This window comes from Lacerta agilis, chromosome 10 (genome assembly GCF_009819535.1).
Source record: "Lacerta agilis isolate rLacAgi1 chromosome 10, rLacAgi1.pri, whole genome shotgun sequence".
NCBI lineage: Eukaryota > Metazoa > Chordata > Lepidosauria > Squamata > Lacertidae > Lacerta > Lacerta agilis.
In genome coordinates, this window is record NC_046321.1 from 39133739 (window position 1) to 39148946 (window position 15208).

General features: G+C 40.1%; 1 protein-coding gene across 6 annotated transcripts in view; it reads left to right on the plus strand.

Annotated features, from left to right (window-relative positions):
* Positions 1-15208, plus strand: part of PPP1R12A (protein phosphatase 1 regulatory subunit 12A) — a 98877-nt gene that overhangs the window by 25897 nt on the left and 57772 nt on the right. For all 6 annotated transcript variants that reach the window (XR_004427463.1, XR_004427464.1, XM_033162802.1 and 3 more), the window contains exon 2: positions 3753-3883. Coding sequence is in view for 4 of the 6 variants with exons in the window: in XM_033162802.1 (XP_033018693.1) it covers positions 3753-3883 (131 nt within the window). In the remaining 2 variants the exon portion in view is untranslated. The remainder of the gene's footprint in view (positions 1-3752; positions 3884-15208) is intronic.

Genomic DNA, 15208 nt, shown 5'->3' on the forward strand with positions numbered 1-15208 from the left:
TTCAACTCTTTGCCCAGACATTCTTCCATAGTGTCAAGTATCTGGAAGGTCTCCTCTGTGGGAAATATATTTTCCTTCAAACCCCCACTCAAAACCTTCAATTTCCGATTAATCAATTCCAGTTCCAGTAAAATAATCCTTTCTTCATCAGTTAGTTCAGAGTCCAAAACAATTTCAAAAACATAGCCCAGCATGGTGAGGATGGGCATAGGTATCAAATTTCAGTTTCTATTTCAATGTAACAGTACTCAGTACTTTTCCACTTCGGTTCAGAGCTTTCGCGGCCATTTTCTCTGAAACCGGGACGCAAAGACTAAAACTTTCAAAAGGAATATTTTCCATCCTCTTCCTCCCCCAAGGGAGATCTATAAAGTCTCACTCCTCAAAAAGTCTTAACAATGTATCCATTCAATAGCAACAGCATCACTATCTGTTATTTTTCTCAGTTCCGAAGGGAGACAGGCGGTCTGCCTTTGTCTGCAGCCTCCAGGGTCGTTAAGTCGTTAAGTCTTTGAACTCAGCAGTTAATCCAATTAAGTACTTACGACCCTCAGCTTCTTTTCCTTTCATCTCTCTCAGGTAGAACGTCTCGCTCACCACGGCCGGTTCTCGCCGCTTTTCCGCCCGGTTGGGGCATTTCCCCTAATGGCCCAGCTCCGCATTCCCTTCACCCCCACTCCCCCTTTACAGGGGGAGCGAGGGAAGGGCGCGTAGCTTAGCGGGCCCGCCGGGGAGCCCGAGGCACGGGACGCTCTTCCCGTGCCTCACCGGAGCCCCGCGTAGCGGTGGCAGGGCTCCAACCCCCGGGCTGGATGGGTCGCCTCACTGCCGAGGCAACCCACGACCGCCGTGATGGCGACCTCGCCGGAAGTCCAACTTTCCAAAATTTGAACTGAGAAAGAGGGTGTTTTTCTTGCAATTGTTTTATGACCATCTGGACCCCATAATTCTAAATCACCTCATAGATTGCTTAATACTTTAGTGTGACAGCTGTCTGGTAGCATAGAAAAAAGGGGGGGAGCTTGAGTGGAGGCTGCAGGAGAAAATATAATGGGATGAGGGACGCGGGTGGCGCTGTGGTCTAAACCACAGAGCCTAGGGCTTGCCGATCAGAAGGTTGGCGGTTCAAATCACTGCGATGGGGTGAGCTCCTGTTGCTCGGTCCCTGCTCCTGCCAACCTAGCAGTTTGAAAGCACATCAGAGTGCAAGTAGATAAATAGGTGCTGCTCCAGCAGGAAGGTAAACGGCATATCCATGCGCTGCTCTGGTTCGCCAGAAGCGGCTTAGTCATGCTGGCCACATTACCCGGAAGCTGTACGCTGGCTCCCTCAGCCAATAAAGTGAGATGAGCGCCACAACCCCAGAGTTGTTCGCGACTGGACCTAACGTTCAGGGGTCCCTTTACCTAACAATATTGAAGCAACAATATAATATATAGTGCATTATTGATAATATATGAGATTATCCAGTCAACACTCCTCTCCATAATCTTACATTCAGACATTAACTGATATATTTCTTGAAACCATGGATTTGCTTTCTATACCCAGTTATTAACCTGCCATATCACAAGAAACCACCAACCCACCCATAGCAGGCCCCCCGTCCCTAGTACAGTCATACCTTGATTTGCATATGCTCCATGTTGCGTACGTTTGACTTACGGACCTCTGCGACCCGGAAGTCCTCCCCAGAGCGCATGCGCAGAAGCACAAAAACGCGCGAACTTCCAGGTTATTTTTTTGGGGGGGGCGTTTGTGTTAAGCATGCCCGTGTTACGTAGCGCAATCCGGAATGGATCGCGTGCGTAACACGGGGTACCACTGTATCCCGTCCATAACATGAGGTTGCACCATAGTCTCACTTTTTCCAAGGCCTCTGGTTGGTAGGTCAGGACCATCTCACCCTGTATCACCACATGTTACACTTTGCAAGGCCTCTTGTTAATGGGTTAGTTACAGTTTTACCCATGCCCATGCAGCTGGTAGTTTTTATTTCTCTTTCCCTTCAGAACCACATGTTCAGTGCATATACCAGTCCAGTTTTAGTCTGTAGTCACAATGCAATGTTTTTCACCCATGTTTTCAGTTTCTATGAGCCTTTGAGCAAAATTGCAGTAATGCTGGCTAGTTTGAACCGTTTTGAAATTGTCAGTGAAGTGCACATGAATGAAAAATGACTGTAAACACCAAGCAGTACAGGTCTCCGCTGCTGCATAAATTCTCTTGGGCTTGCTTTTGGGTAGACATGTGCAGGGTTACACTGAGTGTGTTTTAAGACAGTGATTTTTTGAGTGTTTTCATGTGTACATGTATTGATGGTGCCCATGAGATTACCTTTACCTTTCTATATGGTTTATAGTTCTCAGTCTAAAATGGAATACTTGTGCTGAGCGAGCCATGCTGTAAATGAGTAGCTAGTCCAGTGGAGAAGGAAAAGGCATGTGATGTTGGACACTTGTTTCTGTTAACCTTAATAATTTGCAGGCTGTAGGTTGTCTTCTGATGAGGGTCATGGCCTTTTGCTCAGGGTTTTCAATGGAGTCCTGAAGATGTTTAGGATTAGAGAGTAACAGTTCTGACATAGAATTGTTGGACATAGTTTTTGCTTTCTACAAAAGCAAACCTTCAGATCCAAGAGGACAAAAACATGTGACATTGTTGTGGTTGGATTACGTACCTTGAGTGAAGGCATTGGATTTTGATAGTTTAATGTTGTATAGCTCCATGTTACTGTTGGAGGTCCCAGTGTGGCTTTTCCCCTTGCACATGGCACCCACATGGCTCAAACATGCCGTAGTATGGCTTGCCATGTTTTCTGAACCCAGTTTGTGGCTGAGTGCTAAGCCATAAATAAGCCAAGGTTTGTTCTTGGTTTACTTATGATTTATTGCTTGTGGTTTGTCTGAGAACATACCACCACCACCCCAGGATTTGGATGGCACAAAAAGCCATAATAGAGCTGTGTGGGTACTGTGCTGAGTTGAGGAGGAACCAATGCGGGGACCTACATGGCAGGGGTGCATAGTCACAACTAAGCCGTTATTTGAGACAAACTGATTTACTTGTGTGACTCAGGCAATTGAAAGCTGTATTTTAGTTATACATATAATAGAAATCTTAATTCTCATAGAGGTTTCTCAAGGTATCTAGGTACCCAAACATGCATGGTTTTACAGTATAAGCTCAAAACTGAATTGCACCCTAAGGAAACTGACATAATTTGCTTTTTGCTATGTCTTGTGATGTGTTTTTCTCTTCTACATCTTTTTTAGAAACTCTGCAGGGTCTGTTTTGTTCCCCACACTGTCAAAAAGTGAAGAGTATTAGGCTAGCTTATGGCAGATAAGACATACAACCTCACAGTTCTGTATATATCACAAAGTGGAGACATGCTCTCTGCATTCTCTTCTATCCTTCTAAGGCTGGCAGTGAGCTGGCAGAGAAGAAATATACCAAACAACCACGTATAAGAAGAACATTTTGTCATGAATGGAAGGAACATGTTGCAGGTGTCTGTAGTGAACTCGAAATGGCAATAGATATTCTTATATTTATGCAGAATAAATAAAAGAAAATGATGGGCTAATTCATGTAGCATAAATCATATGAACATGTGCTTTATGTGGGATAATGGCTTATTGCTGCCTGTTTGGTTGCAGAATGGGCTGTTTGCGGTTAGATCTATTGTCATAGAATGACATTTGGCCAATTGGTAAAACAACCTTAACACTTTTTTCTTCTGTTTATAGGCTTGCATAGATGATAATGTAGATATGGTGAAATTTCTGGTGGAAAATGGAGCCAGTATTAATCAACCAGATAATGAAGGCTGGATACCTCTACATGCGGCTGCTTCCTGTGGATATCTTGATATAGCAGAGTAAGGATTTTTTCCCTATATTTAACATAACTTACCTTGATATTTAGTAGACTTATGATGCAACCGTTGCTAAGAAGCTGTTTAATGACAGGATACTTTGAGCAATGTATTCCATATTTAATGAGATGAGAACTGGGTTCTTTATGACAAGAAGAAAAATGCAGTTCCCTCACTCCTCATAATAAAATTACGTTGAAAGGCGAATTTGAGATTTGCGGCAGTCTACATTTGTTAATCATCTTGTGACAAAGTCATATATCTGAACATATATTCTAGAAATGAGCACTTGATACTTGATTTGAGGCCTGTGTTTTTTGTTTCACTGTGAAATAGTCAACACTGGAGCACCAGACCTTTTGTTGATACTTAATTATATCTAGGGTTAAAGAACAAGCACTGCATTTAGCTAAAGTTTGTCTTTGTCTTATCTTGGGATGTTGATAGAATTTTCTGGGAAGTTTACAAATAGGGTGTCTGTAGCTTTTAAGGATAGCTCTCCACAATCTTTTAACCTTTCAATTTGATGTATTGGGTGCCCTTAAGAGGAAGAACTCTGAGCTTGAGAAACCTAAACCTGTCCAGGCTATACATTGACGCCTCTTGCATTGCATATAGTAACGTAGGATCCTGTTTGTCCTTAAAAGGAAGCAGTACTAGCTGTATTCTTTCTGACTCTGCAGTATGTGTCAGAATTCTGTTTGAGCTAACATATAAACTAGAATGGCATTTTAGCAGCTGTAAATTTCAGTAATTTTTTCATGTGGCAGCTGAAACTACTTTTTAAGGGGTACGTGAGTAGGTTTATTGTATATGGTTTTCGTATCTCATTTGTTGTTCCTCTGATGTGTGGGACTGAAGTTTCAATAGTTATTTGCCCATGGCGTTGCTAAGATTTTAACTAAGACACCTTGCCTGTTATAGTAGAATAAATGTGTGTAATTCCATTGAATAAGCAGTACTTATGCTGTACGCACACACATTCATACCCCTCCTTTATGTATTACACATACAGATGTGTCTGTATGTGTACATATATAATCTATTAATAACTTATTATATATATCAATAAAATTATAATCAGGAAATATTACACATTACTACTTTTGAGTCTCTCTCTCTCTCTCTCTGTGTGTCATAAAAATACATTTTTATGTTTGCAGAGCAGTTGTACATAAATGTTCCACTTTTCAAGTGTGAAGGTAATAGGCATTTCATCCAGAGCACACCCTCCTAAACAGTCTTGTTGAAGATGAAAGAAATAATTGCTTGCCAAACAAAAACTAGTAAAGAGGATGTGACTGAGCAGGCTCAGAATGTAGTTAATGCTTTTTAGGGAGTGTGCTGGAGAAAGTAGGGGCACAGCAGCTGCAGACATTCCTGCAGGTTTCTCATTTTCTTGATCTCAGTTCTTTCCTGGTGATGGAAATGAATCAATCTTAGTGGCCTTAATGGATATCCTTTGTTGTGGGCACAGCACAGGGACTCCAGGTGTTCTCCCCCACCCCCATTCCTCTGTGGCTTTTGATGCCATTGTCCATACAGTAGTATCCTCCGGGACCAACTCTGTGAGATGGGCATTGGAGGCACTGTACTACAATAGTTCTGATTCTACATTGTCAAGTTCAGAGAGTTACACTGAGAAAATGCTCATTGGCCCCATGTTGCTTTTGTTATGGTGTCCCACAGGGGAACATTTTATCCTCAAAGTTTTTTTTGGATCTAAACGATACCAAAGCTTTTTAGGAGCTCTCTGAAACTATTGAAAGCAGGCATTAGGAGTTTAGAAGCAGGATGCCTTCAGTATGCTGATCACAATTGAACCTGCTTTCTTTTGCATCTAAATTGGGTGAGGCTGTAGAAGCCTTAGACCAGGGCCTGGTTGCAGTTAGTGGGCTGGATGAAGACCAGTATAATGAGTTTGAATCCTGTGGCAAAATGTCTGTTCTGGAAGAGGTTGAGCTTTTTCTCATGGAACAGGTTCACAGCCTGGAGATGTGCCTGAGTCCATCTTTATCACTTGGGGCCCAAGTGGTCTCTGCAGCTGGGAGCTCCTTCTGTAAACTTTTATCTGATCAGACAAGTGTGGCCATTCTTGGCTTTGCAACTGTGATTCAGACATTAGTAGCCTTAAAAGTAGGTCATTGTCTACATGGGGCTTTATTTTGATACATTGCAGGGGGTTGGACAAGATGACCCTTGGAGTCCCTTCAAACTCTTGCAGTCCTGACCTCAAACAAATAATTTACTCATGGTTGAATGCTTATGTTAGGAGTTGTAAGCAGGAAGTTTTCCTGGCTTGGCTAAGGATTAAGACACAGGGTCCATACTCATCCATACCTTTTTGGGGTAGGGTGACTCTTGCGTGGTTGTCTTGCAGCATTCCCAGAACTGTTAAACATCATGTATTGCTAGAGTGTCCACATTTTCTCAATGCTTGACAAAAGTTTTTGTGAACCTAGCCACCTGATCTATGCTGTGTGGTCTAGCTTCATTCTTGGTTGAAGTTAATAATTTTTGTTTTCTTCGTGTTTCTAAACATAATAGGCTAGTTAGTTTTCTTTTAAGACAGGGATGGAGAATCTGTGGCCCTCCAGATGTTGCTCACATCATCCTTGACTGTTGGTTATGCAGTCTGGACCTGTTTTATGACACTGGTGTTGTAAGAGATATGCTTCACTCATGACTAGATTGGACAGTCATGCCTGCCATCTGGTATACAGCATGATATAGCTAAGATATCACTGTGCTATAAAATGCCTATGATTCACTCAGATACATAAGCTAGTCACCAAATGGCACCTTAAACCTGGATTGCCATTTATATGAAATTTATATCATCATCATCATTATTATTACTGTTATTATTAATTTCATTTCTGTACTGCTCTGTATTTTAAAGGAAAAATCTCAGAGCAGTATACAACACAATAAAGCATCAAATAAAACAAACCAGAAAAAGACAGCAACAAGAGATCACTACAAATCGACAAGCTGGCTGGTACGCAACAATATCTTTTGATACTGGGGAACGTGGGGGCATGCACAGCAACAGAAAATGATGTTGCATGCCAACCAGATGGTGGAGATGTCAGTGTCCAAACCTGATGACACGATATCTTTCCTTGGTTGCAAGTTGACTTGCATCAGTCGCAAAATGTGCCTAGTGCCTGGAGGATTTTGAACAGTGCTCCCTAGGTACCCTAATACTGAAAGTTTGATCTGCATTGTGATAGAAGTGAACAGTTGGTTTGATTATGATTATTTTTGTGACTTGCTGGACTTGGCTTGACTATTTGTAAAAAGTTAACAACTTGTAAGACATGTGAGACTCAAGGCAAGAACTTCTAATTGATACTGCAATCACAACTGATGTTTCATATCCTTTGTATTATTGAGTTCTGCCAAACTGAATAGTTGGTCACACTATTTCTTCGGCTCAGATAGACAAAACCTGTTTAGGACTATATTCTCCTTCCGCTGGGTTTGTAATTAAAATGATAATAGTTATTGTTACCTCGAAGAGGTGTGGTCAGTCTGCACCTGCTTCCTATGGTCACTCTGGCTCTCAGTGCTTTGTTTGAATCATGTGGGCATAGATCTGCCTTTCACCAAGACTAAAGCTGCTTTTTTGCTTAAGATGAGTGTGAAGCTACATGGGTAGAAAGTACCTGAGGTTGTACTGTGTGGTCAGAAGAACAATATTTACTTCTTTGTTTTGAAACAGTATATGCTTGGATGATGGTGTCAGGTGAAGGGGAGAGAGTTACTTTATGGCTCCTGCAAGCTACAAACCAGAAATTGATTCTTGATTTTGCTTTTAAGGAGCTGACTTTAGGCACCAGGTCTGTTGACAGACCAACTCTGCATTATAAAGATGTCTGCAAACATGACATGAAGGCTGAGAACATTAGCCTTACCGTGTGGGAATTCCTTGCTGATGACCACAGTTCCTGGAGACAGGCAGTCAGGTCATGCATCTATAGCAGTGACCAGAGGAGGAATGATTGCTGGGAGGAGCACAGAGAGAATAAACCAGATGCCTTCATCTGCCCCAGCTTCAGTAAAACATGTCTCTCCCATATTGGTCTCTACAGCCACAGTCGGCGCTGTAACTCTCCAATGGTTTGACTTTACCCCCAATGGCGCCCTCTTCCATTGTCTCCCAAGACAGATGGATGCCAACAGCAACTTAATACTTCAGCTTTTAATAAATGTTTGCCAGGTGTGTGTGTTAAAATTTGCAAGGAAAAAACACAATCAAAGGCTGTTTAACCACATTTATTTAACCCACTTAGTAAAGTCAAGTGTAGGAGGCTACCTAATTACTAAATCAGACTGTATTTATCCATCTAGCCCTACTTTGACTCTTAGGCAGAGATTCTGTCACCTGTTAACTGATTTTTTTCAATCTGAGATGCCAGATCTTCTCTGGCATGCAAACCATGTGTTCTCTTTGTCATATAAGTAAACATGCATAGCATTGCACTGTTAAAGTTAAAATAAACAATTTAATGTTTTAATTGACCTTCATAAGTTCTGAGTAATACATAATCTCATTCACATTGAAACTGCTTTGAAAGTGTATATAATGTTGACATTTAGTATGACTAGACGGCACAGTTACTGTTAGAAACTTTATTTGTAAGTTCATGGGAAGAGACCATTTTGTTCAGTGCTGCATACTTTCCTTAAATTCTGGTTTGTGCTGCTTCTGGAGCAGTTCTAGAGGTAACTCGGAGAATGACCATCTAGGTTCTTAAGTTAAGAAGGGCAATTCTAGGAATCTCTAGTCCCACTGCAGGCAACTTATTGTTTTCTTTTTGAAAGGTTGAAGAGAGGAATGTGGACTTTGAAACCTCATTCTTATCTGGAAGATGTAATTATTTGGGGACACTCTTGTTCTTTGGGAGGGAATTAGTGATATTCGCATCTACTGGAACCATCCTGTTTTCACCTTTTCAAATTATGTTGAGGTTTCCTTTTTGTCTTGTTTTATGCCTGTTGCTTTAGAAGCCCTTGACAGAAAGATTGCAGGAAAGGGCCTGTTTTTTCCTAAAGGAGGGTTTTTTGTTTTTGTTTTAAACTAACTTCTGCGTGTCTGCCTCTTACCGTGATCTTGGGAATACAGTCCATACTGTTGGAGTAGCAGTTTGACTCAATGAAGACAGTTCATAGAGAAAAGCTCAGTTTGCTGTTTTGCTTAGATGACGTGCAAATCAGTTAGATTTGTAGTTTATTTAGTGGGGAATGGAATAGAAATCCTCAACTTCAGACAGGTTTCCCCCTTGCTTTGGTATAGTATAACTATAGTGGTGCCTCTGGTTACGAACGCTTCAGGTTATGAACTCCACTAACCTGGAAGTAGCTGCTCCTAGTTGCGAACTTTGCCCCAGGATGCGAACGAAAATCATGTGTTAGAGGTGCACGCGCAGCGAGAGGCCCCATTAGCAAAAGCGCACCTCAGGATAAGAACGGTTTCAGCTTAAGAACCGACCTCCAGAACGAATTAAGTTTGTAACCAGAGGTACCACGGTACTTACTTTGGTCTTGTTCTATCTTTTATGGGATGCTTTTCTCCTATAGGTAGTGTCATATTCTGTTTGTGCTTTCCTTCATAGTTCTAGTTCCAATTTGGCATTCAGCTCATGAAACGAGGTATGACTTTCCTGAAACAGATGTTATTTAGTTATTTAGAGAGCCAGTGTGGTGTAGTGGTTAAGAGTGGTAGACTCGTAATCTGGGGAACCGGGTTCGTGTCTCCGCTCCTCCACATGCAGCTGCTGGGTGACCTTGGGCTAGTCACACTTCTCTGAAGTCTCTCAGCCCCACTATCTCACAGAGTGTTTGTTGTGGGGGAGGAAGGGAAAGGAGAATGTTAGCCGCTTTGAGACTCCTTCGGGTAGTGAAAAGCGGGATATCAAATCCAAACTCTTCTTCTCTTCTTCTTCTTAGTACTTTATTCACTTTGCATACATATGAATTGAGAAAGCATACTTTTTCTAATGTTGAAAAACAGCTTGTAATGGATATGTGCTGAACAGGTAGCCTGGGCCTCAGTTTCTGGTGCTGCTGATATTAGTGACATGATGGGGCAGACTATTCTAGACACTCCATGATTAAGTATTGGCTGGGAAACAAAAGTCTAGGGGATTGGCAGGCATAGTTTGTTATGGTAGTGTTGATGACAGTCTGGCCATCATCCATTGTTTTAATAGTCACTTCCTTTTCCTGTACTTTGCTTTTTAATTCAGTGGCTGCATAAGTCCAATAAAAATGGATACTATCGATGGATTAATCTGCTTGTGTCTCAGATGTTAACTAGGTTGAAATGAGCATAACGTCTAAGAACATATTTTGAGATGCCTCCCACACTGAATATTTTTTGACTAGGATGACACAATAGAATACTGGATCACTCAAGGTATTCATAAGATTGCATTTTCTGGTTGTTTTCACTCATTTAATATTAGGTAATCACTGTGGTTCTTAAGACTGTGTTCGTGGAAGACAATCTTACTCGGCTACGAGTGATCGCTAAAGATTATGATAGTTTAGCTTTGTACAGTATGCTTTTCTTTGAAAAGAATGGATTTGTATACATAAAGATATCACTTCTACTTCTAGCATTCCTTATTCCAATTTTTATTCTCCCTTATTTTAAAGCCTGTGTTAAATTTAACAGTTGCTGCAACAATTTGTTGCTGCTCCTACTTGCAATTCCTTAGTGCACACTAATGTAACAATAATTTAAACTGTTAGAGAACCATCTGCTGAACTTTATCAGCATACAAGTGAGGCATTTTGGCTATCTGTGCATGCAATGAAGCCAGCAATCTTAGGCATACGTATTGGAAAAAGTCCTACTGAATAAAATGGGACTTCTCACTAGTGATGTTAAATTCTTGAGAATAATCTTTTGGAGAATATTCTTGAGAATATTCTCGATTAATGAGAATATTAGAGAATTTTCATTTAAAATAGAATGTTCATTTTAATGCAATGAAAAAGATATAATTAGTTAATATCCATGTTTATTCATGGGTAAACCTGTTCAGATGGTAACCAAAAACTGTACAGATACTCAATGGGACAATGCAGTGAATTCACATTCTTTGATTTTTTGCACCAAACTTGAAATTGAAAATTCAACGTGAATGACTCACGTTAATCACTAAGCCTGTCACTAACCATATATTTACCATCAACTTTGAATTCTAATTATGGTGTGTATGTATGAAATGTAGCTTTTAAAGTAAAAGGAATATAAAAAAGACTCAGGTAATAAGCATATCTACATGGTACAGTATTTTTAGTGCAACATTAATAAAATTAATATAAAGTTTAAAATAAATTTTTTCCAGAAAATAAAACACAAATAATCAGTAATGACAAGTTACATAACATCAGAAATGCAAATTACTGTCTGCTTAGACAAGTAAGGCAACACGCAACATATTTAAATTATAACTGGTAAATTATCACAGGAAATAAATTTATTTAAAAGTAACAAGTCTCAAATGGTTATAAATTTATATTGACTCCTCAAACATCTTAAGAGGATAAGTCACCATCTTTGTCTCCATGATGTCAATCTGTGGTAAATGGCACTTTGTACCATTGAATGGCACTGCAAAAACCAGTTACTGGCATGACAAAGTGATTTTTTTCCTTTCTTCTGGGGTAGATGTTAGTGTATGAACACAATTGTCATGCTGGATCAGATGAAAAGGTCCAACTAGTCTAGTATACTGTCTGTAACTTAATACAAGCCTGATGCTTTGGAAGGCAGAGGGCCTCCTTGGTAGTGGCGCCCTCCCTTCAGATGTTAAGGAAATAAACAACTATCTGACTTTTGGAAGACATCTGTTTAGGGAAGTTTTTAATTTTTTTAATTGTGTTTTTATTATTCTGCTGGGAACCACCCAGAGTGGCTGAGGAAACCCAGCCAGATGGGCGTGGTATAAATAAAATTATTATTATTATTAGCTTAAAAGTCATACCTAGAGATGTGAAGGTCCGGAAAAAAACCGGAAAAATTCGGGGGGGGGGGGAAACCGTTTCCCCCCGGTTTATTCCTGAAGCTTTTTTGTTGTTTTTTTCTGAAAAATTGGCAAAATTAAAATAGATTATGGAATGTTTTATTTTAACATGATGGATAAAATATTTTAAGATAAGGAGTTCAAATATTTTATAAATCATTTCTAAAAAATATGTATGGTATCAGATTATTCTAATTTCTGTGAGGACAAGCAAGTCCTAGGTTACAAACTGAACTCTCCAATGCAAGAACAAGATACATTTCTTCCTTTAGGAGGTGCTGTTGTCACCAGAAAAGAAAAAGGTTTCAGTTTTGTTTTTGCATACATGTGGTATGCCTTGGTTCTGTTCCTCTTCACTACGGCTCAAAGCACTGGAAGAAAATATAGAGCAACAAAAACGGCCTGAAAGTATATACAGTGGTGCCGTGCAAGACGAAAATAATTCGTTCTACGAATTTTTTCGTATTGCGGTTTTTTCGTCTAGCGAAGCGGCAATGACAGCTGCGCTTTCGCTAAACGAAAAAAAGACAAACATTTTTCGTCTTGCGAGACAGCCCCATAGACTTTTTCGTCTAGCGGGGCAGCCTTCCGCAAGACGAATGCCTTCGTCTAGCGAGTTTTTTGTCTAGCGAGGCACCACTGTACTTAATTACAGCCCAGAAAATGATTCTGATTTAATTTCATGCCCATTCATCGAAACTTAGTCCCACTTCCTTCTTTTGTTCTTTTTATGAGAATGTTTTTTTAAATACTGTGGAGAGGAAATATGAATAATTGTTACTTCTGGATTTTTAAAAATTATTTTATGGAGTTTTCCCCCCTTCCACATAAACTAGTAAACAGTTCAGGAGATTGGTGCTCTATTTGTTACAAATAAATATTATTTTAAAAGTAAATTATGTTTGTAATAATAAAATGCACTATATTTTTAATATGCTAGTTGTGATAATTTTATGCCCATTAAAATTGTCCAAAGTTATATTTTATGTTTCTAAAGTAACAGAATGACTTTCAATCTGGAAAAGAAAAAAGTACTAATGTAGCATTTTTTTCAATTTTCCCGAAAATTTCCATTTCCTCCCTGAAAAAAACGTTTTTTTTCCGAGCATCAAAATTTTCGGAAATTTTACATCTCTAGTCATACCTCATGGAAGTAGCCACTCCCTCCTGCTTGTTTTTATCACCAATGTCTATAATTCATAGGTATTGCCTCAGGACATTGATTTTCTATATATAACTTAAAATTAACAAGCTTCTGATAGACTTTATATTCCATTTATATGTCTAAACCAGGGTGAGCCAATGTGTGAGTCCAGATGTTTTGGACTAAAATTCCCAATGTCCCTTAGCATTGACTGTGCTGACTGGGGCTGATGGGAATTGCAGTCCATAGCATCTGGAAAGCTTCCCCTTGTCTAGACTTATGTTTTAATTTTAATATACCAACCTGAGTACTTCCTATTTTAATATATTCAAAGTTTAATTTAGTATATTCAGCAAAATAAAAATAAAAATAATAGAACCTGTAGTCAGAAAGGCCCTGAGATGACATTACAGAGGGAATGTTTTGTCTAATAGTTGTTTTAGTCTACATACTTTTGTTGTGTTTAACTTCCCACATAGTTGATGTGCTGATGTTTCAAGGAACTTTGAGAAGCCCCATGCCATGCATGGCTTGATCCTGGAGAGGGAAGATTACTTGAAATGTAGAATCCCTTAAGGTTAACTTCTTGAAATGGTGCTTATCTGATCTTTAGCACCAGACATGCCATCAGACAGCCCTCCCTTCCACCCCCTCCATCACCATTCAAGTTCTTCTCACTCCAACACTCAAGGATCTGTTCAAAGTTTAAAAGGCAATGTTCTTAAAATTGCGGACAGGGGGAATCATCTCCAAGCTCAGTGCTTTGGTGCTTAGTGCTAAGATCAGAGATAAAATATCCCTCTTACTACTCTTTACTACTCTTGAAACAGGATACAGATTCATTTATTTTACTCCCTGGGTGAATTGGGGTCAATGCAGAACCTTTTGCATTCTTTTTGTGTGTGTTGTAATAGATCAGGGGTGGCCAACTCCCAAGAGACAGCGATCTACTCACAGAGTTAAAAACTGGCAGTGATCTACCCCCTTTTGGGGGGTTCAGGTCAGAGTTGTTCAGCTTTTTTGGGGAGGAGGAAGGCACGTTTTTTAGGCATTCAGATCAAAGTTGTTCAGCTTTTTTTTTAGGGAGAAGGAAAGCCCCAGTTTTGGGGGGTACAGGGCAAAAATATTGAGCTTTTTTTAAGGGAGCCAAAGTTGTTGAGCTTCTTTGGGGGGAGCCAGTGATCTACCACAGACATCCAGTGATCTACCAGTACATCACGATCTACCTGTTGGACGTGCCTGCAATAGATGGTTTGACTATTTACTGTACCACAACCCCCATCTTTCAAATGAAAAACTATTATTCCCCCAGACACTTGCATGTTTGTCTGTCTGTATATGCCAGCAAGTTTGGAAAACTCAGCAGTGGCCAGAGGATTGGAGAAGATCAGTCTACATCCCAATCCCAAAGAAGGGCAGTGAGAAAGAATGCTCCAACTACCGCATAATTGCACTCATTTCACACGCTAGCAAGGTTATGCTTAAAATTCTACAAGGCAGGCTTAAGCAGTATGTGGACCGAGAACTCCCAGAAGTGCAAGCTGGATTTCGAAGGGGCAGAGGAACCAGAGACCAAATTGCAAACATGCGCTGGATTATGGAGAAAGCTAGAGAGTTCCAGAAAAACATCTACTTCTGCTTCATTGACTACGCAAAAGCATTTGACTGTGTCAACCACAGCAAACTATGGCAAGTTCTTAAAGAAATGGGAGTGCCGGATCACCTCATTTGTCTCCTGAGAAATCTCTATGGGGGACAAGAAGCTACAGTTAGAACTGGATATGGAACAACTGATTGGTTCAAAATTGGGAAAGGAGTACGACAAGGCTGTATATTGTCTCCCTGCTTATTTAACTTATATGCAGAATTCATCATGCGAAAGGCTGGGCTGGATGAATCCCAAACCGGAATTAAGATTGCTGGAAAAAATATCAACAACCTCAGATATGCTGATGATACTACCTTGATGGCAGAAAGTGAGGAGGAATTAAAGAACCTTTTAATGAGGGTGAAAGAGGAAAGTGCAAGATATGGTCTGAAGCTCAACATCAAAAAAACTAAGATCATGGCCACTGGTCCCATTACCTCCTGGCAAATAGAAGGGGAAGAAATGGAGGCAGTGAGAGATTTCACTTTCTTGGG